Source organism: Bos indicus x Bos taurus, chromosome 25 (genome assembly GCF_003369695.1).
Source record: "Bos indicus x Bos taurus breed Angus x Brahman F1 hybrid chromosome 25, Bos_hybrid_MaternalHap_v2.0, whole genome shotgun sequence".
Taxonomy (NCBI): Eukaryota; Metazoa; Chordata; class Mammalia; order Artiodactyla; family Bovidae; genus Bos; species Bos indicus x Bos taurus.
This window is the reverse complement of record NC_040100.1, coordinates 4,509,343-4,533,705: the sequence shown is the minus strand read 5'-3', so window position 1 is coordinate 4,533,705 and position 24,363 is coordinate 4,509,343. Positions and strand designations below refer to the sequence as shown.

Genomic DNA, 24,363 nt, shown 5'->3' with positions numbered 1-24,363 from the left:
CTGGAGTGGGTTGCCATTTCCTTCTGCAATGCATGAAAGTGAAAAGTGAAAGTATCTTTGCTTTAACACAAGACTAACTCAGGAACTCAGGTGTTACTTTTTCATTACTGCCATAAACAAGTTACCCCAAACTTACTGGCTTAAAGCAACACAGATTTATCATCTCACAGTTTCGGGAGGCGTCCAAAAGGAACAGGTTTCTTTGGCAGCTCCGGGCAGAATCCTTAGGTTTCTAGAGGTCACCTTCCTCTATCTTCGAAATCAGCATCATTTATCTCTCTGGCACAGCTGGGGAAAGTTCTCCATTTTTCAGAAGACATGAGCTAGACTGGGCCACAGAACCAACCCAGGGCACGCCGCCCCCATCCCACCACCCTTACACCTGCAGAGCCCCTTTGCCCACCTACAGCAAGTATTCAGGGGTTCTGGGATTAGTACAGGGGGCCTCTGGGGAAGGCCTCCCTTCCTCTCGAACCCCAATTTGCAGAGTTCTTGCAAATATTAAATGAGATCTTTCAGGTCCACCAGCATAGCAGTTACATGAGTGACAATAATTATTACTTGACTGTCTCCTCACACCTAAGGACTCCTAAGTCTGTAAATGAAGGAAGCCCACTGGGCAGAAAGGTGGAGAGCAGGGTTAGGGTGGAAGGTCCACACTGGATATCGTCCACCAACCGTCATTTGGACCCTGCAGAGGGCATGCTTACTTCCATTTCGGGCAGAGTTCAAACAGGACGAGATTCTATGAAAAACTGACAACACACTAGGGATTCTCCCTCCAGTACACTCAGTAACTAGAGCGTCTTGCAGTCCACACTCCAAGGAAATCAAATCACAGCATCAACGTTACAGAAAAATCAGAATCTTTTATTTCCCCTTGCCTACAACAGTCTTTGGGCTTCCCAGGTGGCTCAGTGGTAAAGAATCCACCTGCCAAGCAGGAGATGCAGAAGACTTGGGTTTGATCCCTGGGTCGGGAAGATCCCCTAGAGAAGGATATGGCAACCCACTCAAGTACTCTTGGACAGAGGAGCCTGGCAGGCCACAGTCCATGGGGTCGCAAAGAGTTGGACACGACTGAGCAACTGAGCACGCACAACAGTCTTTGCCATTCTGGCTGCAGCGGGGAACATTTAAAAGAGAGATCCAGGAGTTCCCTGTCAGTTCAGTGGTTAGGATCCTGGGCTTTCGCCGCGGTGGTCCAGGTTTAATCCCCGAAAACCTCGTAACACTGCCAAAAACAAAACAAAAATTACAACAACAAACAGATAGAGAGACCCCGATCCACCTGCTCAACTTCTTCCAGCTGGACAGAGAATCCCCCTTGGGTTTCTAGATTCTTTTCTAAATTTAATATTTAGCAGGGTTCAGGATGACTAGCTCCAAAGAACCGTAACATGAGCTTTATGAAGTGAAACCATTAGGAATTTAATCGTCGTTAAGGGCTGAAAGTTACAGACCAAAATACATCAGGCCACAGCAGAGGTCCCAGTGACTTCTAAAGTGCTCTATTTCTGTAAAATATACTCTTGCCTCTTTACACGCACAGGCTCGCATTTAAAAGCAAAACAAGAAAAGTATTGCAAGCAGTGCTCCATGTGGATCAAAAAAGTCCTCAGGATCATTTCTAAATGGATCTGATGCCTTTGGAAGTAGCAGTTGCATTTAGAAACAAACCCCCCAAACGGTTTGTTAAAGCCCGGCCTTGCAAAACAGAAAAACCTGCAGTACGATCAACAGCTCTATAAAACGGAAAGCGCTGTCAGCTCTGAGAAATGACATCCAGGTTGGCAATGTGTCTCATGGTGGGCCTTCCGTGGGGACAGTTCCAGGGATGGTCCATCTCCCCCATGTGTGTGATGAGTTTCTTCATCTCGCTTGTGTTAAGAGGGGTTCCAATCATCACCTGCGTGTGAGACATGATGGCTTCAATTAAAGCTTTACTGGTCTGGGTTAGAACAGCCACACTTCAAACTTCCCTAGCAGAGAATCTGCCTGCCAGGTGGGAGACCTGGGTTCAATCCCTGGGTGGGGAAGATCCCCTGGAGGAGGGCATGGCAACCCACTCCAGTATTCTTGCTGGAGAATCCCCCATGGGCAGAGGAGCCTGGTGGGCTACATACAGTCGATGGAATCACAAAGAGTTGGACACAACTGAGCGGAATCACAAAGAGTTGGACACAACTGAGCGACTAAGCACAGCACAGCCATTCTTCAGAAGCAGTGTACTCTACAGAGAGGCTGGACAAGACTTTGTCTTGTGTTCCCTGCAAAGTCCTGTCTGGAAGAACCTTGGCCTCTAGGGCCCCAGCCGTCGGGCCCCTTTGTGAAATCCAGCCCCTCTGTGGCTCCCTCATGGTAGCACATCCTTGCGAGAGCTGTGGCCCACTCCCGTCCAGGACCAACCAGTCACACCAGTTCCACCAGCACCCACAACCCCGCCGCAATGGCCTCCCACCCTGGAGACCACAGCGGTCTAACAGATCTCCCTGCTCTCCCAACCCCGTCGTCCCTTCAACCCATCCTCCACTCAGGGCCAGAGATTCCTCTTAAAAGTCTGTCAGGAGCTTCCCCCGTGTCGCAGTAGATAGAAGTCCGTCTGCCAAAGCAGGGGCCATGGGTGCGATCCCTGGACCAGGAAGATCCCACATGCCACAAGCCACTAAGTCCCTGCGCCATGACTGGGCCTGTGCTCCAGAGCCTGGGAGCCACAACTACTGAAGCCTGTGTGCCCAGAGCCAGTGAGCCGAAACCATGGAGCCAGCATGCTGCAAGTGCTGAAGCCTGAGCATCGACAGCCTGTGCTCCCCGACAGGGCAAGCCACTGCAGTGAGGAGCCCCCGCTCTCTGCAACCAGAGAAAGCTCGCACACAGCAATGAAGACCCAGCTCAACCAAAAAACCAAAAACCCCACAGCCACCCCCCAGCCTGTATAAAAGACCGAGTGTACCACGTGACGTGGCCCTCGCTGGCCTTTGCACCCACATCTGCAAGCAAGCAGCCCTTCCTCCCTGACTCCAGCCTCAGAGACACCCTTGGTCTCTTGCACAAGCCCGTGAAGCAAGTACCTGCCTCAGGCCTTTGGCACTGGCTGCGCCCTCTACCTGGCACACGCTTCCCACAGGTGTTTGCATGTCTCAAGGCCCCTCTCCCTCAGGCTGCCGCTCAAACGTCCCTGCCTGCCCTCAGCGGAACAGCTCGCCCGTCTGTCCTCTGCAGTGCCGTGGGGAGGCGACTTCAGTTGGGTGCTCAGGGAGGGCGGGAAGGCACCAGGCGGGCGAGGAAGGCATGTGGAACAGGGCATCCAGGCAGAGGGCTTGCGGCGGGAAGCAGATAGAAGCTGGCATGCCTAGAGCCAAGGGCAGGACATGGGCCCCTGGGTGCAGAGGAGACCGCTCCCAGTCTGTGCGCTGTGTGGGGACAGCACCAGGGCCCTGCCAGCGTTGGGGGGTGGCAGCTGGCAAGTACACACTGCCCGCCCTGGAGGTCCCTGCAAAATGCACGCTGACCGCAGGGCCTCTGGACAACCTCCCACAGGGTCAAGAACTGGCAGCACCTACTCCTTCTCCACCAGGATCATTAACACCCCTCAGGTCCACAGACGAACAACGGGGACACACGGCGGGCTGCACAGGATCGCTGGAGGTGCTGGGAGGACGCTGCCTCGGGGATGCAGTAACTGTGGGTCAGGGCGGCCGTGCAGGGCTCAGGTTACGCTGGCTGAGGACGACGGGACCCTCTAGGCACATGGCCCAGGGTGACCATCGCCCACACTTCACGGGGCTGTCCGGGGCTGAACCGAGGACTCCCAACCTGAAGCAGACCCCTGGGGGCCCTGCAGGCGAGCGTTCCTTACTTACAGACTTGCGACAGGCTCTGGAGGCGAACATCTGCCGGACGCGGGAGGGCCGGCACATGACCCCAGGGCTGTCACTCAGCATGAAGAGCAGCTCGTCTATGTCCTGGGGTCCAAAGGTCCAGTTCTTACTGGTTGGCAAGGAAATCAACTTGGCTCTTTCAGTGACTGGTGCTGAAAGAAGACAATTCGGGGAAAAAGCCATCATTTGAAAAATGCGTTTCATTTGGGTGCTACTTGTCAGGAACATCTAAAAGACAGGGTGGATGCAAAGCGCTGTGGGGGGAAGCCTGTCCATCTCCAAAAAACACACTGTGCAGGGCCTCAGAGATCGTTCTCAGCTCTACAAGGACGCAATCCTACCTTCTAAGTAATAACTTACCGTGTTCATCAATAACAAAGTCAAAGCCATTCTTCCTGAATATTTCCAGATTTTCTATTAGAATCGCTTCATTGACAGCCGTTAGGCTGAGAGTCTGAGGTCTGAAAAACAGAGACCCAAACGAGATCTTGAAGGCTCTAAGACAGAAATGAAATTGAAACAACAATTCTGTGATTTATTCAAACATGAATAACATGCTTTCAGCTGTGAACCTCACCTGTCACAAAACTCCATTTCCTTTTTTAAAAAAAATTATTTTTTTTTGGCCACGCCTCAAGGCATGTGGGATCTTAGATCCCCAATAGAGGATTGAACCCCATGCCCCTGCAGTGGAAGTGCAGAGTTCTAACCACTGGACCGCTGGGGAAGTCCTAAGCATTTCCTTTTAATTTCCATTTTTCTTTTTTTTTAAAAGATCTTCTTAGAAGTCAGAATTAACTCCAAAAGTAGTTTATGTTTCCTCAATCTGCCATCCTACCCAATGACTCTTTTTTTTTTAAATGATAACAATATAACCTAAAAAAGCTATTTTTCCTCCTCATAATAAAGAGAGTTTGAAAACTTGGCTTTGGTCATTATAGACGTTTGAAAACAGAGGAAATGGCATCTGTTCCACTATCCTGCTCCTTCTCCTGCCTGCATCCTTCATCCAGCCATCTCCCCTTCCAGCGATCCACCTATCTCTCCACCTGGATTTACAGAAACCACTAAAAGACAGGAGCTGTGAAGGTGAGCAAACACAGACCCGTCCTCTGCTCTCATGGAACAAACAGTCTAGTGGGGAAAAAAGACAAGTCACGCAAACAAACTATAATTACAAACTACACAGAGAATCAGGAAGACGAGACACTCAGAGACTTAGGAGCACAGAGCACGTGAGACTTGGCCTGGAGAGTGGGGGCGGAGGTGGTCACGGAGGGCTTCTCTGAGGAAGTGACCTTTGGGCTGAGATCTGGGGGTGAGAAGCAGTTATCAGGTGATGCGGGTAACAAGTGGTCTAGGCAACAGTCTGTGCAAACGCCCTAGGATGGACCACGGATGTTCCCAGAGCCACACACACAGATCTGCTTCCTTCCGCTTGATGGCCAGGGAGGAATTCATCAGGACTATGGAGGGAACACAAAGGATGGCCAGGGTGGCTCAAGCGTGGAGAAGAGGAGAGGAGGGCTTAGGACAGCTGAGAGGTCGTCAGGGCCGAGCGAGGCAGGGCCTGGGAGGAAAGGAGGCAGCTGTGGTCTTTACCCTTTCATCCCGAAGTGTGGTCCACCGGGTACCCACTGTGGCCTGGGATTATCCAGGTCAACTTGAAATGCCACAAACGAGACTGTAATTATGCAAAATGGCTAAAAAATAAATGGCCTCTGCGAGAGGGATAGGAGCAACTCAGTATTCTAAAGTGGCTCATTCACTGTCTTTACTAGTCCTACTAAAAATAACGGTAATTAAACCATTCTGCAGGAGACAGAGGAAACAGAGTACTCAGCAGATAAACTAGATAAGGGTTCCAGCCCAGAGACGGTTTCAGCGGTAACATCTTCATGACAGTATCTGCTACTGCTGGGATCTGAGTTAATTACATAGTTTAATTTCCCAAATGAAAACCCATGACCTCTCCTTACGACTCTTACTAAAGATTTCTGGTTTACATGCTACACAACCACACCACCTTGTAAAGTGGTCAGTGTAACACATTCAATTTGGCTAAAGAGAGAGAAATACCAAATTCTGCAGTGACTAATTACTGGAATTGCTCTATCATAGCTGAGGACAGACACACAGGCACCACTGACCTTCTGAACACGTGAAGTGAAGCGACGTGTCAGTCGCTCAGTCGTGCCCGACGCTTTGCGACCCCATGGACTGCAGCCCACCAGGCCCCTCTGTCCATGGGATTTTCCAGGCAAGAATATTGGAGTGGGGTGCCATTTCCTTCTCCCGGGGACCCACATACTCTAAATAGACATACTATAAACTGTCCTTCATCAAAAGGATTTCCTGGCCAACCAGTGATGGGCATTTTTGAATAGCTAAAAAGCTGTGATCGTTAAAGAACCCATCAGCTGTGTGCCCTTGGGCAAGTGATTGAACCTCTGTGTGCGTCTTCAGTGTTATCCCCCGTGAGACGGTGGTACTACACAGTAACTATTTCAAAGGGATGTGAGGATTAAATGCGAAATTTTCAGCAGTGCCTGGCACAAAATAAGCACTACATAAAGGGCAGGTATGACTACTCACATGCAGAAAGTGTGAAATCGGCTTTAAGGACATTTAGGACCAAAAAATACAGATAGATACAGATCTGTTGTTTGCCAAGCTGTATCTGACTCTCTATGACCTCTCCCCCCACAGACTGCAGCCCACCAGGCTCCTCTGTCCATGGGGTTCTCCAGGCAAAAATACTGGAGTGGGCTGCCATTTCCTCCTCCAGGGGATAGTCTCAGACCGGGGATCAAACCAGAGTCTCCTGCCTTGGCAGGCAGATTTTTTACCACCGAGAATCTGGGTAACCACCAGGGAAGCCAGAGATAAAGACAGAAGACACACCTATAAGCTAAGTCTGGGATGTGAATGACACTGAATTCTGAGCACTGAGATGCACTTACGCTATAAGCCTTTGACCCTGGAGAACAGTGTGCTGCTGAAGCATCTCGAAGTTGTATTTCTCGTCCGTGGCATGCTGGTCCACTATGAAGATATCTGCATTCAGCTTGGTGATGATAAACCCCAAGTTAAACTGACCAATGATTTCCATTTCTGCAAACATCGTTTTGCTGTGTGTAGAAAATATCAATTAGAAAAGTTTTTAGTTTTTTTTTTGGGGGGGGGGGGGCACCACACTCCACGGCTTGTGGGATCTTAGTTCTCCCACCAGTGATTAAACTAGGGCTGAGTCCTAACCCCTGGACTGCTAGGGAATTCCCATTTTAGAAGACATTTTAAAAGATTCTTTCTCTGATTAAAAAAAAAAATACAAAAACACAAAGTCCCTAATAATCACACCTTCTAAAGATAACACTACTTATTCAGGCATTCACCTAACTGCCCTGTGACTTAGTCACTAAATTATTGATGATTTGGTGCATATGCTTCCAGGCCTTTGTCTGTACATTGTTTAAAATAAATGGAATCAATTCTTCATACTCCAAGCACTTAACAGTGCATCTCAGATATTGTAAGAAGTCAGGGCATGACAGAAAGCAAGGGGGGAAGCCGCTGCTCCCACTTGGTCTTGCAGAGTCCCTCCACCGCCCCCTGCTGATCACATCTAACAGTGCACCAAGAGAAAGGCTTATATGGTCCAGCCTCCAGGACTGCGACAGAACACGAATCAGGACCACAAAAGCAGGCCTAATGGGGGATTTGGAGCCAAGAGGCAACAAACTGATATAATTTGCACAAATACCAACTCCTTGGATCTAACTGGTCTTTCAGGAACCGTCTGAGTCTGCTCTGGTTCCCCAGGCAGATTCCCCACAGGAAAAACCTGTGCCAGCCTGAAGACCCTGGTCTTCTCACGTCTTTGGCAGGTGTACCTCCCAGCATAAACCAGAACTAGAACCTAGCATCCGGGTTCAAGAAACAAAGCTTTACGGCTTGGTGTGTGCTCAGTCGTGTCTGAATCCTTGCGACTCCATCAACTGTAGCCGGCCAGGCTCCTCTGTCCCTAGAATTTTCTCTGTCCAAATATTTTTAAAACAAATGATAAGAAAAGTACAAGTTAAATATTTTGGCCTTCCCTGGTGGCTCAGTGGTGAAGAATCCTCCTGGCAATACAGGAGACACAGGTTTGATCCCTGATCCGGGAAGATCACATGTACCTCAGCGCAACTGAGTCTGTGCTCCAGGGCCCGGGAGCTGCAACCACTGAACCCTGCTCGCCCCAGAGCCCATGCTCTGCGATGAGAGGCCACTGCAGAGGGAAGCCCGCGGACTCCAACGAGAGCAGCCCCTGCTCGCCACGAGACAAAGTCCACAGCGCAACGGAGACCCAGCACAGCCAAAAATAAATAACTGTCTTTTTAAAACTAAATATTTCAAGAGAACTCCTCATTTTTTAAGAATCACAATGTTAGACATGATTATTGTCAAGAAAGTAGCAATGACTAGTGTTTTTTATTATCTATATTACGGATATTTTACTTTAAACTGCCTTTTTTACTTAACCTTATCTGATACCATCTTCTTGAAATCATAGGTTTGGTAATTCTCCCTCATACACATTAAATGGAATGCTAGAAAATAGCAATAATGTTCCCCAAAGATGCCCTGAATTCAATGCAGGGAGAAGTCACCATGGGCTGAAAACCTCTAGGAAGAGGAATGAAATTGGGGTCAAGAATGCTTTGATTTAGACCAAATCTGTATGAAATATAAGGAAAAAAATTCTTGCAAGGTTTCAGGTTGCAGAGCTGCATGGTAAGAGTTCTTTAAAGAAAATTGTTACCTGATCTCTTTTCTTAGTTCGTCTTCTGCTGCTTGATTTTCTCCAGGGCAAATCTTTGCCCGAAACTTCCTATAATTCTGTTGACTTTCTTGTTGCTGTTCTTGCTGACACAACTGCTTTATTCGTTTGGCTAAAGAACTCATGGAAAAATCAAGGGGCACTATTTTCTTGTTAATTTTCACAGCTACATCCACTGTAGCTGACGCACTCTGGGCTTTCACCGACTCTGCAAGGACATTGGGATTTAAAGGAATCCCTTCTTTTTTAAAATGCTTTGCATTTGGGGATGAGAGCTTTGTGGGCTGCGGCAAGACTCCAGATGTGGAGCTGCTTTCTTCTTGGTTTAAATGGCACTTTGTGCCTGAAAGATGATGGTCAGTTTCAGGTAACTTTTCCCGAGACTCCATATTTTCTTGGGAAAATTTGTCTTCGGGGGAGCTTGCCACACGGTCAGTGCTGGGGTGACTGCTTGTCTCGGGGGTGCTGGATGCCTCCTCGGAGCCGGCAGATGCGCTGCCGTGCCCCGAGTCCTCCTCCATCTCCACTCTGCTCATCAAGTCGTGGGGCCCCTGAGCAGAAGTCCTCCCTTCCTCCCCAGGTTCAGAAATGTGCTTCTGGGAGCAGGGGGGCCCCAAAGCTCTAGGAAACTGGGCACTGCTTTTCTGCTTCGGAGAAACCCGCCTCGGATCAGTGGCCTTCGGACCCCGGGACTTGTTCTCAGTCGAGTGACGAAGGGAAAAGGTTTCTCTCAGCCTGGAAATGGTCACTACTCTTTTCTCTTCTCCACGAGTCCTTAACGGGGCAGGATCATCCTTCTTTTCTGGCTCAGGCTTCTCCATCTCTGCCGAAGGCCTCTTTATTAAGTGACCTAAGTAGATGCGAACAGAGAAGGGCATCAGAGGCTGTGCAGAAATGGCATTATTGTTGCTTAGTCACTAAGTTGTGTCCGACTCTTTTGCAACCCCATGGACTGAATCCCATAGCTCTTCTGTCCATGGGATTCTCCAGGCAAGAATACTAGAGTGGGTTGCCATGCCCTCCTCCAGGGGATCTTCCCAACCTAGGCACTGAACTGTCTCCTGCATGGCCAGGCGGATTCTTTAATGCTGAACCACCAGGGAAGCCCATGCAGAAATGGAATAAGGGGATATTTTTACATGAACATGAACTTTGCACCAGAGGAGCTCTGTATGGCTGATCCGAGGCATGAACACAGTGCTACATGAACCAGGAAGGAGACACGAATTAAAACCACAATGTGATATGGCTATATACTCTTCAGAACAGATAAATTAAAAAAAAGTGCTTACAAGGTTGAGGATCCAATGGGATGCTTAAATACTGCTGGTGGTGGGGACATTGGTAAAACAGCTTTGTAAAACTCTCTAGGACAAGTCTCATCTCAACGTGCCACTCAGCGATGAACACATGGGGGATGTGAAGGCAAATAGCAAAGTAAGAACCTCCCCCCAAATTCCCTCCTCCATAAGAAATAGGAAAAAATGGCAAGAATTATCAGAATCAACTTGTTCAGAACTCTGGAAATGGACAAAAGACTTGCCAAAATCAGGGCATGTTTACTGAAAGCGAAGGGGTGAGTCTTGGTAAGAACAGACCCCTGCGTGATAACAGAGGCGGCTTGTGTCTCTTTTTACCCAGATTACCGTAAAATCTGCAGCAACATGTTTTCTAGGGTGACACATATTCTCTGTCTAAAAAGGGAGATTTTCTTTCATGCCAAAAAAAAAAAACTTTACCTCCAAAAAAACTGAAGACACTACCAGGAGAACTGCAAGCTGTAGAAACCACACATGCTGGTGTTTTTCTTACCTTCCACATCCAGCAGTGGCTGCTGGCTGACCTGGAGTTTGTTAACATCACTCTCGAACATTCCTATCAAAGACGTCTTTAAAACTGCCAACAAAAGCTTCTCCTCTTGCAGTAAAATTTGCCTTTTATCTGGAGTAACGTTGATGTCGACACATGCTAAAGCAAAATAGAAAACATGCTGATTAAGTCCACCTTAAGCAAACAGATGAACTACGGCAAGCACTTGAGTAGGGAAACTGCAAAAGAAAAAAAAGCAAATAAACCCATGAAAAGATAGGTTAAAATTGCTAACTAAAATGTCATTTTTATCACCTACTGAATCTGCTTAAAACTTACAATCCCTAGCACATTGTTGATAGATGTATAAACTGGTATAACAGGATCACATTCACTGACCCAGTGATTCTACTTTTAGGAGTTTATCTTAAAGAAACAATCAAAGATATTGATAATGATTTATCTATAAGAAAATAATTTAAATTTCCAAAAGCTGAAAACAACTACAATAAGCACAAACATGAAAAGTTCACAAATCAAGATATATCCACATACTGAAATACAATACAGCTATTAATATTAGAATCATGTTTCTGAAAAGAAATGTTTACATCTAAGGTTAAAGAGCACAATACAAAATTATCCAAAATTATTTTCCCATTCCAAAAAATATGGATAGATATATATTATACCATTCAGTTCAGTTCAGTCGTTCAGTCATGGCCGACTTTGCGACACCATGAATCGCAGCACGCCAGGCCTCCCTATCCATCACCAACTCCTGGAGTTCACTCAGACTCACGTCCATCAAGTCAGTGATGCCATCCAGCCATCTCATTCTCTGTCGTCCCCTTCTCCTCCTGCCCCTAATCCCTCCCAGCATCAGAGTCTTTTCCAATGAGTCAACTCTTCGCATCAGGTGGCCAAAGTACTGGAGTTTCAGCTTCAGCATCATCCCCTCCTAAGAAATCCCAGGGCTGATCTTCAGAATGGACTGGTTGGATCTCCTTGCAGTCCAAGGGACTCTCAAGAGTCTTTTCCAAAACCACAGTTCAAAAGCATCAATTCTTCGGCACTCAGCTTTCTCCACAGTCCAACTCTCACATCCATACATGACCACAGGAAAAACCATAGCCTTGACTAGACGAACCTTTGTTGGCAAAGTAATGTCTCTGCTTTTCAATATGCTATCTAGGTTGGTCATAACTTTTCTTCCAAGGAGTAAGTGTCTTTTAATTTCATGGCTGCAATCACCATCTGCAGTGATTCTGGAGCCCCAAAAAATAAAGTCTGACACTGCTTCCACTGTTTCCCCATCTATTTCCCATGAAGTGATGGAACCAGATGCCATGATTTTCGTTTTCTGAATGTTGAGCTTTAAGCCAACTTTTTCACTCTCCTCTCACTTTCATCAAGAGGCTTTTTAGTTCCTCTTCACTTTCTGCCATAAGGGTGGTGTCATCTGCATATCTGAGGTTATTGATATTTCTCCCGGCAATCTTGATTCCAGCTTGTGTTTCTTCCAGCCCAGTGTTTCTCATGATGTAATTTGCACAGAAGTTAAATAAGCAGGGTACAATATACAGCCTTGATGTACTCCTTTTCCTATTTGGAACCAGTCTGTTGTTCCATGTCCAGTTTTAACTGTTGCTTCCTGACCTGCATATAGGTTTCTCAAGAGGCAGGTCAGGTGGTCTGGTATTCCCATCTCTTTCAGAATTTTCCTCAAGAAGCAGGTCAGGTGGTCTGGTATTCCCATCTCTTTCAGAATTTTCCACAGTTTATTGTGATCCACACAGTCAAAGGCTTTGGCATAGTCAATAAAGCAGAAATAGATGTTTTTCTGGAACTCTCTTGCTTTTTCCATGATCCAACAGATGTTGGCAATTTGATCTCTGGTTCCTCTGCCTCTTCTAAAACCAGCTTGAACATCTGGAAGTTCAAGAGTCACATATTGCTGAAGCCTGGCTTGGAGAATTTTGAGCATTACTTTACTAGCGTGTGAGATGAGTCCAACTGTGCGGTCGTTTGAGCATTCTTTGGCATTGCCTTTCTTTGGGATTGGAATGAAAACTGACCTTTTCCAGTCCTGTGGCCACTGCTGAATTTTCCAAATTTGCTGGCATATTGAGGTATATATATTTTTAAGGTGTGCACATATATATTTCTAAGCATCTAGAAAAAACACTGGGTAACAATAAATCATAATAACAGCTATCAGAAGAAAAATACCTAGATGAAATGAATTATTTTCAAAATCAGGGAAAACATTTAGTTGACTTTCTCCCTTGGCTGACATGAAAAAGTCACATCTTCCTAATAACACAATCAACAAAGTTCCAAGTAGAAAGCAGGAAAGCCTATATAAAAAAAAAAAAGTCTAAAATAAAATACTTTTTTAATTTAAAAAATTTTTTAGTTTATAAAGATGTATATAGCCATCAACTGTTCTATAAAAATTTCCAGTCATATCTGAGCTTTATAATTTCATTTTATTCCTTCAGGAGTAAGTCACCAATCTTACTGAAACCTCAGCAGAACTTACCGGAATCAACAGAAACATTAAGAACAACAAATGGGTACTGATGCCGATTATACATGTGATAGACCTCATTCACAAGTCTGGAAACCTACACAAAGAATCAAAGATTAGAAAAGAATAAAATATTTCTTTCCCCTATGTTTTAACAACACTCTATAAAAGGATACGTTTTTAACAGCTTTCTTGAGGTAGAGCTGGCCTAAAACAAATTGAGCTTAAAGTGTACAACTTGCTAAGTCTGACATATACATACACCTGCGAACCCATCCCCACAATCAAGCTAATGAAGATACCAATCACCTCAAAAAGGTTTCCTCTTGCCCCTCCAAGGGGTATTTTTAAGCACAGATTCATAAAACTGAATCTTTTTCCAATATGAAGATGCTCTTGAAGAGATGTCAGTAAAATGTGATAGTTTAAATGTTCATAAAATACATCTTATGCATGTACATAAAAGTATATTTATATGACTTTATAATGAGACTATCAAATGGCATTACAGATAAGCCATAAAATCCCACCCATTATAACACAGTTTAAAAATTTAGAAGCTGAATCATATCTGGTTGATGGAAGTAAGCTAGAGGAATTCTCCGCCTGGTGGTTAAGACCACACTTTCATTGCTGAGCGTGTAGGTTCAGTCCCTGGTTGAGGAGCTGAGACCCCAGCAGCCATGCAGCACAGCAAAAACAAACCAAGAAGTGATTGTGAACAATCACTGGAAAACAGAAATTATGACTGAGGGATAATGTTGCTTAAGATGTAAAATCAAAACTGACCATTAACAAATGCTATAATCATATCCAGATGATCAGTTTTAGTTTGAAGCAGAAGTAATCTGGGCCTTATTTTCCTGGCAAATGGATAAAACAGAGAAAATAGAGGCAGGTGCACATGTGTCATTCTACACCAAAGAGTCTAGATAACAGTCAATTTTTAAAATGCTTACTGTCTTCTAACAGTGATAATTTTTATTATAATAAGTATATTGGTTATTAATATATGTCCATATGTATGCACACACACAGATGTATAATTGAAACCACTGTCTGGTACTCATTTTCAAAGGTCTAAAAAAATATAATTTATACATAACCAACAAGGACCTACTATAGAGCACAGGGAATTCTACTCAATATTCTGTAATAATCTAAATGGGAATAGATTTTGAAAAAGAATAGATATATGCTATGTGTATAATTGAGCCACTCTGCTGTACACCTGAAATGCAACACTGCAAATCAACTACACTCCAATGGAAAATAAAAATCTTTTTAAAAAGAAAGCGAGACATTCTAAAAATATTTTTTAAATGACAATAATATAGCATTGTCGGTTTAAATAATATATTTGCATAAAAACATGCTTTTAGAATAAAATTGATTAAAAGAATGAAAAAAAAGATAATTTACTCATGTTTTTGAGTCAGAGTTTCAAGTTCCACGTAAATTGCCTGTGTCAGAAAATGTTATTTAATAAAAAATAAAATTAAAAGTGAAGGCTAAAAGAAAAAACTAATCTCCCCGAATTTTGAAATACCTTTGATGGGTCACAAGGCCGCCGATTGATAAAGAAAAACTGTCTGTCCGTTGAACTTCTTCCCACGCCGTGAGCACAGTGCGAAACAAAACCTGAGATGCTGTTCAATGTTAATGCCATTAGGGCAGGACTCCAGAGTGGAAAGGATCAGACACATACCACTCAGCACCTTCTCAAAGTGAAGAATAAAAACATAATCCCCGGGGACAAGCTGACAGGTATTAACATTTCAGGTAATGTGTGTCTGTGCTCCATTCTGGTGAATCATTAAAGGAACACAGACCCTCTGGAATGTCCCAAGATCCCATTATTGACAAATCCACCACGGGTAACTCAGTGGTTTCAAAACCGATTCATTTCGGCTCTCACTTTCCCTATTAAGTCCTCGGCCTCCACATAAGGAGCGGGTCTCACCCCACACTCACATTCTAGAACCTTCGTGCAGTGCCCAGCGAGCTGTCCACAGAGCCCAGGGACCTGAATCCAGGCTCTTTGCCCACATTCTCCTTCCTTTTAAAACCTGTTCTCAGTCAGCAAACTTCTATCAACTAACGCACTGGTTATGGGCTTATTTCACCTGAGATCTACCCCCGGATATCCGAGTTTCTGTAAGACTGATACTGTAACATAAAAAGGTGAATCTTCATCTTTAATTTCAGGCATAAGCCAAAGGCAAGTGGACGGATGGTAAACAATATGGGCTGTCACAAGACCAACCCTGTTTATGGAGAAGTGTCTGTATTTTTCTTACGCTAAACGTAATGGTGCTGGGGGACTTCCCTAAGATCCAGAGTGCGGGGTCTCAGCCAGTGGACCACTGCAAGAGGCCTGGGCTCAATCCCTGGTTGGGGAATTAGATCCCACGTGCCACAGCTAAGAGTTGGCATGCTGCAACTAAGAATAAATAAATGAAGGCGCCTGCATACCACAGTTAAAGATCCTGCACGCTGCAACCAAGACCCTAGTACAGCCAAGTGGGTAAATCATTATTTACAAAATGAGGATGATGATGCTGGACTGGACTCTGAGTAAGGCACCAGGGACAATAAACTCAGCCTCCACCCCTCTCTGCCAGATCCCAATAAAATGAAACATTATACATAATTTAAGAGTTATCCCATTCATTCACTAGACAGAGCCTCTCCAGAAGGGCTAACTCAGTAGGAAACCCCCTAAAACGTACCAGTTACCCAGAACACGGTTTGCATTTAGTACCTGACTCCTTCATATAAACCTGCTTCCTCAGCAATCATACTGCCTACAGTTTTACGATGGACATAAGGAACTATAAACTTTAAAAGCATGATCTTTAAAAACAAAACCAAGGAAAAAAAAATTCTCAAAAAAAAAAAAAAACTGATGGTAATTTTCTGGGCAGCAATCTACTTACCAAAACAGGTTGTGCAGAGCCTGGGAACAGCTCAGCCCATATTCTTCGCAGATGGAGTCACTAGGGGGCAGCTGCACAAAGGGGATGAGGCTTTGCAACTGAAAGAAGTCAAGGTTCATGGTGATTTCATGACCAAGTGAGAACTTCAACTTCCAAACTTCAGAAAGGAAGCTATAACGAGAGTTCTGTGTTTTCCTTCATAGTCAGGCTATCCGTATTAAGAGAACAAAGAATATCAACAGTGGCTTTCTGCAGTTTTAGAGTAATTTTGATTTATTAGCGAAGCGCAACACTTGGGGCTCCTACTTATCCATTATCAATACATCGCCCACAAGGACTTCTCTGGTGGTGGAGGGGATAAGAATCTGCCCTGCAATGCAGGGGAAGTGAAATCGAGCCCTGGTCAGGGAACTAGTATCCCACCCGCCTCAGAGCAACTAAGCACTCGAGCCACAACTTCTGAGCCAGAACGCTACAACTGGAGAGTCCGTGGGCCACAGAAGGGAGACCCCACATGCCGCAGAGACCTGACACAGTCAAATAAATATTAAAAAAATTATATGTCGACCCCATGGACAGCAGCACACCAGGTTCTCCTGTCCTTCACTATCTCCCGGAGTTTGCTCAAATTCGTGTCCCTTGAGTCAGTGATGCTATCTAACCATCTCATCCTCTGCCACCCCCTTCTCCTCTTGCCTTCAAATGTTCCCAGCATCGGGGTCTTTTCCAATGCTCTATTCTATTGAAAAGGAACAAAAGAAACTTGCCATAATCACAAGAGGGAGAAAACAGTTTTATACAATCAGTCACCGCTACCTGCTTCTGCCCAAACACCAATCCGATGTTTTCCTTCAGGCTGGAGCTTCCGCTGGTGCACACCACAGGCTGCCGCTTGCCCTGCCCGACCTGATTGGTGCAACTTATACGGACGCCCGCTGAAATGATGCAGTATGCCTGTAACACCTGAACCATCTTGGCGAACTCCTGTTGAAAACACACAAACCCAAGGACTCAAGGTTACTTCAGTTTTACAAGAATCGTATGATTCAAGTTACACAGCCAACTCAAGGTTCTCATATCACCTTCCAATAAGACAAAACAATCCATGAGTTGAATCTCCCAACACGGTATCCAAGAGAAATCAGAGGTAAGGTTCTTTTGTGTATGTGTGTGCAGTGCCAGCCAATGAAGTAATACTCTTACGGGTACTCCTGTTGTTGCTGTTAAGTCACTAAGTCGTATCTGACTTTTTGTGACCCTGTGGGCCGGAGCCTGCCAGGCTCTTCTGTCCGTGGGATTTCCCAGGCAAGAATACTAGATTGGGTTGCCTTCTCCAGAGGATAAGGTTCTTAACGACACTTAGCTCCTTTCCAAAATGTCCAAGTTTTCTGCTATAAAAATTGAGATGTACGTTCCCTTTGATGTTGGGATCCCCCCTCTGGAAATCTATCCTTGCTAAAAAAACAGTGGCATAAACAATCAAAAATGTATTATGAAAATGTTTACTGAGACAATCTGTAGTTGTAAGAAATTAAAAAAAAACCTAAGCAGGGGCTAATTAATTACAGTATATCCATACAATGGTACCATGATATAGAATAATATAGTACCAGTCGGTCAAAAAAGATATCTACAATATACTATATAAAAAGTCAAGGTATTGAACAGTGTATATAATATGATCCTAATTGTTAAAAAAAAAAAAAAGAAAAACATATGTAGAAAGATTGTATATACACATATGCATTTAAAGTCTAAGGAATACAAAGCAAAGTCTGGGAGACAAGCAGAAACAGCACCAACTTTCTGCCACACACAATTCCATGTGATTTAAATGTTTCATATTCTGTATCACTTGATTTCCTAATATTAATATTTATCTTGAAAACTTTTCTAAGGGTTTATGAATACATGAAACTAGGAGACTGGAAAGACAAACCAAGCTATTAACCATGGTCGTCTCTGGCAAGTACAAGTTCTCTTGTGCCTATGTTTTTGAGGCACAGATGTGTTTACCTTACAATACAAAATAATAATAAAAGTTTTCTCTGTACAAAAAATGTTTAATTTTTTAATTAAAAAAAACATTTTTAAAGTTTTTCTATACTTTGCAAAACTTTATAAAGTTTTTAACTAGCACAAATTGCTTTAGAGGTAAAGAAAGTTCTAAGCAGCATATGTTTAAGTAATTTTTTGGATTATAAAAAACATAGATACAAAAGAGAAAGGCTCAGGGAAGATAGCAAAAGTGAGAGTAGATCCAAGAAAAACCACTGGTAGCATTCATGCATCTACTCTCCCAGTCCTTTTTTCTATGCTGATTTAGGCCAGTTGCTTTGTTTTTACAAAACTGCAATCATATATACATGACTGCTACTGCTGCTGCTAAGTCGCTTCAGTCGTGTCCAACTCTGTGTGACCCCATAGACGGCAGCCCACCAGGCTCCCCCGTCCCTGAGATTCTCCAGGCAAGAACACTGGAGTGGGTTGCCATTTCCTTCTCCAGTGCATGAAAGTGAAAAGTGAAAGTGAAGTCACTCAGTCGTGCCCAACTCAGCGACCTCACAGACTGCAGCCTACCAGGCTCCTCCGTCCATACTATACATATATATATATATATATATATATATATATATATATACATCCATGGAAAAGGAAATGGCAACCCACTCCAGTATTCTTGCCTGGAAAATTCCATGGACAGAGAAGCCTGGCAGGCTACAGTCCATGGGGTCACCAAAGAGTCAGATACAACTTAGCAAGTAAACAACAACTTACATACATGTGATTACATATATACATATTTACATACACACATATATACATATATAGACAATTTCTAACTGCTTTTTAAACACAACAATTATATAATATGCAGCTATTTCATTTTCATTCCAATTCATAAAAGTTACACTGATTCACTTTTCAGGGAACCAAGAAAAATTACCTTCTTGAAAAATACAGAGAGGATCAAAAAATCGTCTTAAAAGACTCATTTCCCATACTAGAAAACCTTCTAAACACAATCTGATGATTCTTTTTAAGAAAAGAAAAGGATAAATCATCCGAACGTTGGGTCTTTTAGGCGAAGAGATGAGCTAAGCACCTCTCCAAATATTAAAAAATTAAAGGAAGAGAATGAACAGTCATGCAAACCAACCTGATTGATCTTGAACTACGTCTGGTCACCACACTCTCCAGACTCTCGCAAGTCAGGATTCTAGATTTATCGTACTTTTTTTTTTTTGCTGCTCTGGGTCTTAGTTACAGCATGCGGGATCTTCAATGTGGCATGCAGGCTCTTTCAGCTGCAGTGTGTGATCTCTTAGCTGCAGCATGTGGGATCTAGCTCCCTGAGCAGGGTCAAGCCTGGGCGCTCCCACCCCCCAGGCACTGGGGGCATGGCAACCCAGCCCCTGGACCACCAGGGAGGTCCCTTACCGCACCTTCTTAATATTCCTTTGAAACTCCTTATGGCGCACAGGAAGCGTATAAAATAGCTGCTGCACGCTGACCGTCGTCCCCCTGGGTCGTGGGTAGGGGGTTTTCTGGAGAATTTTTCCATTGTGATCAAACACTAATCGAGTCCCAACCTTCACAGACGTGTGGCAGGTAGAAATAGTCACATCGCTGTAAAAAACAAAAGCCAGCACAGCACGGTCAGCTAAAGACGCCCAGGTGCTAGATGTCACGTGCTCGTTTTCTCACTTCCGTTCTCTCAAAATTCTCCTAAAAAGATGCTGATCCTTCTGAGATCATCAAGAGAGATTAAAGGGGTGAGGAATTGTCATAAAATCTAAAGCTTGGGCCCCAGTAGATAGTGAGAGAGTTCTGTAACTATTTCATTTTGATAAAAGCCTTGATAACTTGCTTTGGTTAAACTGCAAAATAAAAGATCTTAAAACGTTTGAATTCAACAATAGAGATTTATTTCTCTGTTTAGCTATCATATTACCACTCTAACAAAATCTTAGAAGATGTTGTGCAGTTAAATAAGTGTTTAGCACATTTTTTCCTCAACATCAAAATAAGTTAAAATCAATAGTACATGGCATCTATATTTATCTATATGTTACTTTTTTAAAAATTAATTAATTTATTTATTTGGCATCACCAGGTCACAGTTGCAGCATTCGGGATCTTTGATCTTTCATTGCAGCAGGTGGGATATTTAGTTGAGTGATGTGAGATCTAGTTCCCTGACCAGGAATGGAACCCAGTCCCAACCACTGGACCACCAAGGAAGTCCCTATGTGACAGTCGCTCAGTCGTGTCCGACTCTTTGCGACCCCATGGACTATACAGTCCGTGGAATTCTCCAGGCCAGAATACTGGAGTGGGTAGCCTATCCCTTCTCCAGGGGATCTTCCCAACCCAGGGATCGATCCCTGGTCTCCTGCATTGCAGGAGGATTCTTTACCAGCTGAGCCAAAAGGGAAGCCCAAGAGTACTGGAGTGGGTAGCCTACCCCTTCTCCAGCGGATCTTCCCCACCCAGGAATTGAACCGGGGTCTCCTGCATTGCAGGTGAGATTCTTTACCAACTGAGCTATCAGGGAAGCCTAGCTATGTTACTTTTAAATTGAGAAGTTTCTGCTTTAATAAGGATAACAATTGTTTTATAATATTATATACTATTTGCTTCATTTCATTCATTCATTGCTTACATTTCATAAATATTACCACGTAGGTTGACAGTACAATAAAACAGAACAGAGAAGCTAGAAGTTGAGAATATTCATATGGAAAAGTGTAAAAAAAATTATTCTAATCAGACTTCTCAATTTTCAGAGAGATTTTTAGAAGGGGTAAAGTTAGAGGATAAAAACATTGCATCACCTCAGTGCACAGAGTGAGCTCAGAGCTTCCCCTCGAAAGCCAAAAGTTTCAACCTGAGTGAGGTCTGCAAACTCCTGAATCTTCGAAGTGTGATGTTTCAGAGCTGAGAGAGAGGTGAAGAGTCTAAGTCCAAGATATCGCAAATGACAGAGCCATGAACACACAGGGTACCCACCCAAGTGACTGGTTTTAAAAGCTGCTTGTGTGTTTCCTAAGACAGTGTTACCCCAAGTTCTCAAATATTGGGCCCAAATATTTTAAAATAGGATTAGCAAACTACCACTTACTTAAGCCTTCAAAATTTTCTTCTTCTACCCCACATCCGTTGTCTGAAACTTCGATGAGCTCCACTCCATAGTCTTTAAGCCTGAGATCTAAAAAGGTTAAAGTACTGACTTCTTAAATTGATCGACATGAAAAGACTTTAGAGTGAAAGACAATAGTTATAACTTACAAAATGCAACTTTGAGTCCTAACCATATTTATTTAAATACACTACTGTCATCTTGTGTATTTTATTCTTTAAAGTCCCTCTTGCCTATTTACTAGCCCAGATAAAGTAGTTTCGTGTTTTTTTTTTTTTTTTTTCTTTTCTCTTTCCTTCAAGACGATAATTTTAACACAGCCTTCAAGAGAACAGGTTCTGGAATCAGACTCCCAGGGGTCACATTTACTAGCTAAAGCTCAAAAAAGGCAAATTCCTTGTGCCTCAATTTCCTCTTTTGTAAAATGGAGATAATTATTGCAATAGTTACTCCCAATCTCATACGATTACTCTGCAGACTAAATGTTACCTACACAGTTCTTAGCACAATGCCTGCCTGGCACATAGTAAGAACACAATAAAAGTTAACTGCTATTATTATGATTACTACCTAGCCAAGTACTAGGCACATAATAGGTGCTAAATTTAGGTTTAAAAAAATAACAATTTCTCAGCATGTCAGTGATTGTCTTGCTACAATCTTATTTTTTAAGCTTAAATAATAACTTCACAGCATATCAATGATCATCTTACTGTTTCTTGAATAAAACAGCATAACCTGATTATTTCTTGTGGTTTAAAACTCTGCCAAACTTACCAATACTAGTTGCGCCGGCATCCACACTATTTTCTACCAACTCCTTCACAGCAGTGCTTAGACCAAGTACCACTTGCCCAGAGCAAATCTGATGGACTGACTTCCGATCGATAGGTTTGATGGCCTTAGCAAGTTCTGAACTAAAGAAACCAGTTACAAGAGACAAAGCAAGTAGGCAATTATGTATTTTCATCCTGGTTTGAACTGTGGGAAACAATTCATCTCTGTTAACAGTTAACAGGTCTAATCCATCCATTACATTAATATATCCAATAATTATGTTCATAAATATAAATGTTGGTCTACAATCCTTAAACCTGTCAAAAATCTTCTGAATGGATACGTCAAGTAAAATAGATATTTAAAATCTAATTATACTGGGATCTACATGGGGGAGACACACGTCCCACTCAAGCTATGGGTCAATAAACACTTACAATAGGACCTTCTTTCTTGAAAACTGAAAGTAACATTTCCCCACAATTTGAAAAATCAAAAGTTTGCTGGGAAATGCAGTGTTCATGTCAAAATCAAAACCATCTCAGAAATCAGGTACCAGTTGGATTTCCTATCATTGCCTTCAAATACCCACTCCAGGGGCTTCCCTGGTGGTCCAGCAGTTAAGTATCCACCTTGCAATAGGGGACATAGGTTCAATTCCTGGTTGGGGAACTAAGATCCCACATCCCAAAGAGCACCTAAGCCTGAGAGCTATAACTAGAGAGTCTGTATGCTCAACAAAAGATCCTGTCTGCCACAATGAAGACCAAAGGGAGCCCCCACCCCCAAAAAATCCCCACTCTGAATCCAGGCTGCCAGCTTCTGTCTCCACAAAGGCCCTCAAAGTCCTGACTGTACCTCCTTTCAGAATTTTCCAAAGGGTTTGTCTCTGTTTTCTCTCTACTTAAATTAATCCTCCATGATACCACCAGAGTTACCACAAAACTGGTCAAATAATTTTCCTTTTTCAAGAACTCACTAGCACCGCACTGTCTGGTGTGTACTGTCATGTTTCACTCTTTGAGACCCCATGGGCTGAAGCACTCTAGGCTCCTCTCTCCAGGAATTACCCAGGCACAAATATTGGGTTGCCATTTCCTCCCACAGGGGATCCTCCTCACCCAGGGATCAAACCCACATCTCTTAGGCCTCCTACACTGGCAGGCAGATTTTTTTTTTTACCACTACTTGTCACCTGGACACAGTATATCCTCGGTGAAAGTGAAAGTCACTCAGTTGTGTCCAACTCTTTGCAACCCCATGGACTACACAGTCCATGGAATTCTCCAAGCCAGAATACTGGAGGTACACCTTTCCCTTCTCCAGGGGATCTTCCTGACACAGGAATCGAACCCAGGTCTCCCGCACTGCGGGCGGATTCTTTAACCGCTGACCCACCAAGGACGCCCAAGAATACTGGAGTGGGTAGTCTATCCCTTCTCCAGGGGGGATCTCCAGGACCCAGGAATCAAACCCGGGTCTCCTGCATTGCAGGCAGCTTCTTTAGCAACTGAGCCATCAGGGAAGCCCATATCCTCGGTAAACCCTTGTTCAAAAAAAAAAAAAAAAAAAAAATCCTTCCTCTTCATTTTACCTTGCAAAAAATTCTACTCGTTTGTCTTAAATGTAAAAACTGCAGACGAGACCACATAAAACGGAAAAAAGTACCTCTAAAAATTAGTTGATTTGGCAGGACATCCTGGCCCAGCTTTGACATTTGGTGGAGATACAACATTTAAACAAACACAGAAAATTTGGGATCACGAATCTGACAACTGTGCAGCAATGCTACCCGAAGATCTGCTAACCCCGAATTCGGTGTCTCAGCGGGTAACCGTGTACTCAAGGACACACAGAAGCACTGCGTCCTTTAAAACTGTGCAGCTATGCAAATTTGCATGTGTCTTAAGCCACTCCTAAAACAACCCTCAATTTAAAAAGAGAGCCCGCGCAACCAGGTAACAAGGAAAAGAATTCCGTCTACTGGGATTTCAAGCTCCCTGTTCAGGTCCGAGGATGAGTGGCAGCGTCCGGACAGGGGGCCGAATTCCCCACGGACCCCGACCTCAAAGTGAACCCACAGGGCGGCGGGTGTGGGGCGCACTGAGGAGCCCGCTCCGGGGTCTCCTTGCCGGCTCGGTCTGCGCCGTGGTCACTTTCCCTTCCGTTCCAGACGCCTGGAACGCCGTGGGCCTTAGCCAGGGCGACCGCAAGAGAACGCTGCAAGCTCGGCTCACCTCGGCCCGTCAGCTCGCTCCATGGATGCAGACAGAGCCTGAGGCGGGACTCGGAGCTGTTCGCGCCGCAGCTCCCGTGGGCGCCCGGCCGCCCATTGGCTGCTTCCCACACAGTGCCCTGCCCACTTCCGGATAAGGCCGCGAACGCTTCCCACAGCTTCTTCTCGCTGATTGGTGGTGTCAAAGGTCGAGTCCATGACGTCGAGAGAGCAGAGGCCAATT

At 44.2% G+C, this 24,363-nt stretch overlaps 1 protein-coding gene across 2 annotated transcripts; it reads right to left on the bottom strand.

Annotated features, from left to right (window-relative positions):
• Positions 1 to 845: 845 nt before the first annotated feature.
• PMS2 (PMS1 homolog 2, mismatch repair system component) lies at positions 846 to 24,361 on the bottom strand. Of its 2 annotated transcripts, none has more exons than XM_027527498.1 (16): positions 24,142 to 24,361; positions 21,905 to 22,044; positions 21,110 to 21,196; positions 20,823 to 20,925; positions 19,431 to 19,614; positions 16,801 to 16,968; positions 15,985 to 16,082; positions 14,595 to 14,694; positions 13,058 to 13,142; positions 10,516 to 10,671; positions 8,686 to 9,553; positions 6,845 to 7,012; positions 4,242 to 4,342; positions 3,864 to 4,033; positions 1,726 to 1,909; positions 846 to 1,234 (listed from the first exon to the last, which is right to left on the bottom strand). In XM_027527498.1, the coding sequence occupies exons 1-15, from the start codon at positions 24,336 to 24,338 to the stop codon at positions 1,766 to 1,768; spliced, it is 2,769 nt and encodes a 922-aa protein (XP_027383299.1). In that variant the 5' UTR covers positions 24,339 to 24,361; the 3' UTR covers positions 846 to 1,234; positions 1,726 to 1,765. The 2 variants fall into 2 exon arrangements, with proteins under 2 accessions (XP_027383299.1, XP_027383300.1); XM_027527499.1 differs by having other exon boundaries at positions 1,027 to 1,234; positions 1,735 to 1,909.
• Positions 24,362 to 24,363: the final 2 nt, after the last annotated feature.

Coding starts and splice junctions, on each gene's coding strand:
- PMS2 (XM_027527498.1), bottom strand. CDS start 24,338: ATGGACTCGACCTTTGACACCACCAATCAGCGAGAAGAAGCTGTGGGA. Junction 21,197..21,904: donor TGCCGGCGCAACTAGTATTG/GTAAGTTTGGCA, acceptor TAACCTTTTTAG/ATCTCAGGCTTAAAGACTAT. Junction 4,343..6,844: donor CAGGGTCAAAGGCTTATAGC/GTAAGTGCATCT, acceptor TCTGTTTTTCAG/ACCTCAGACTCTCAGCCTAA.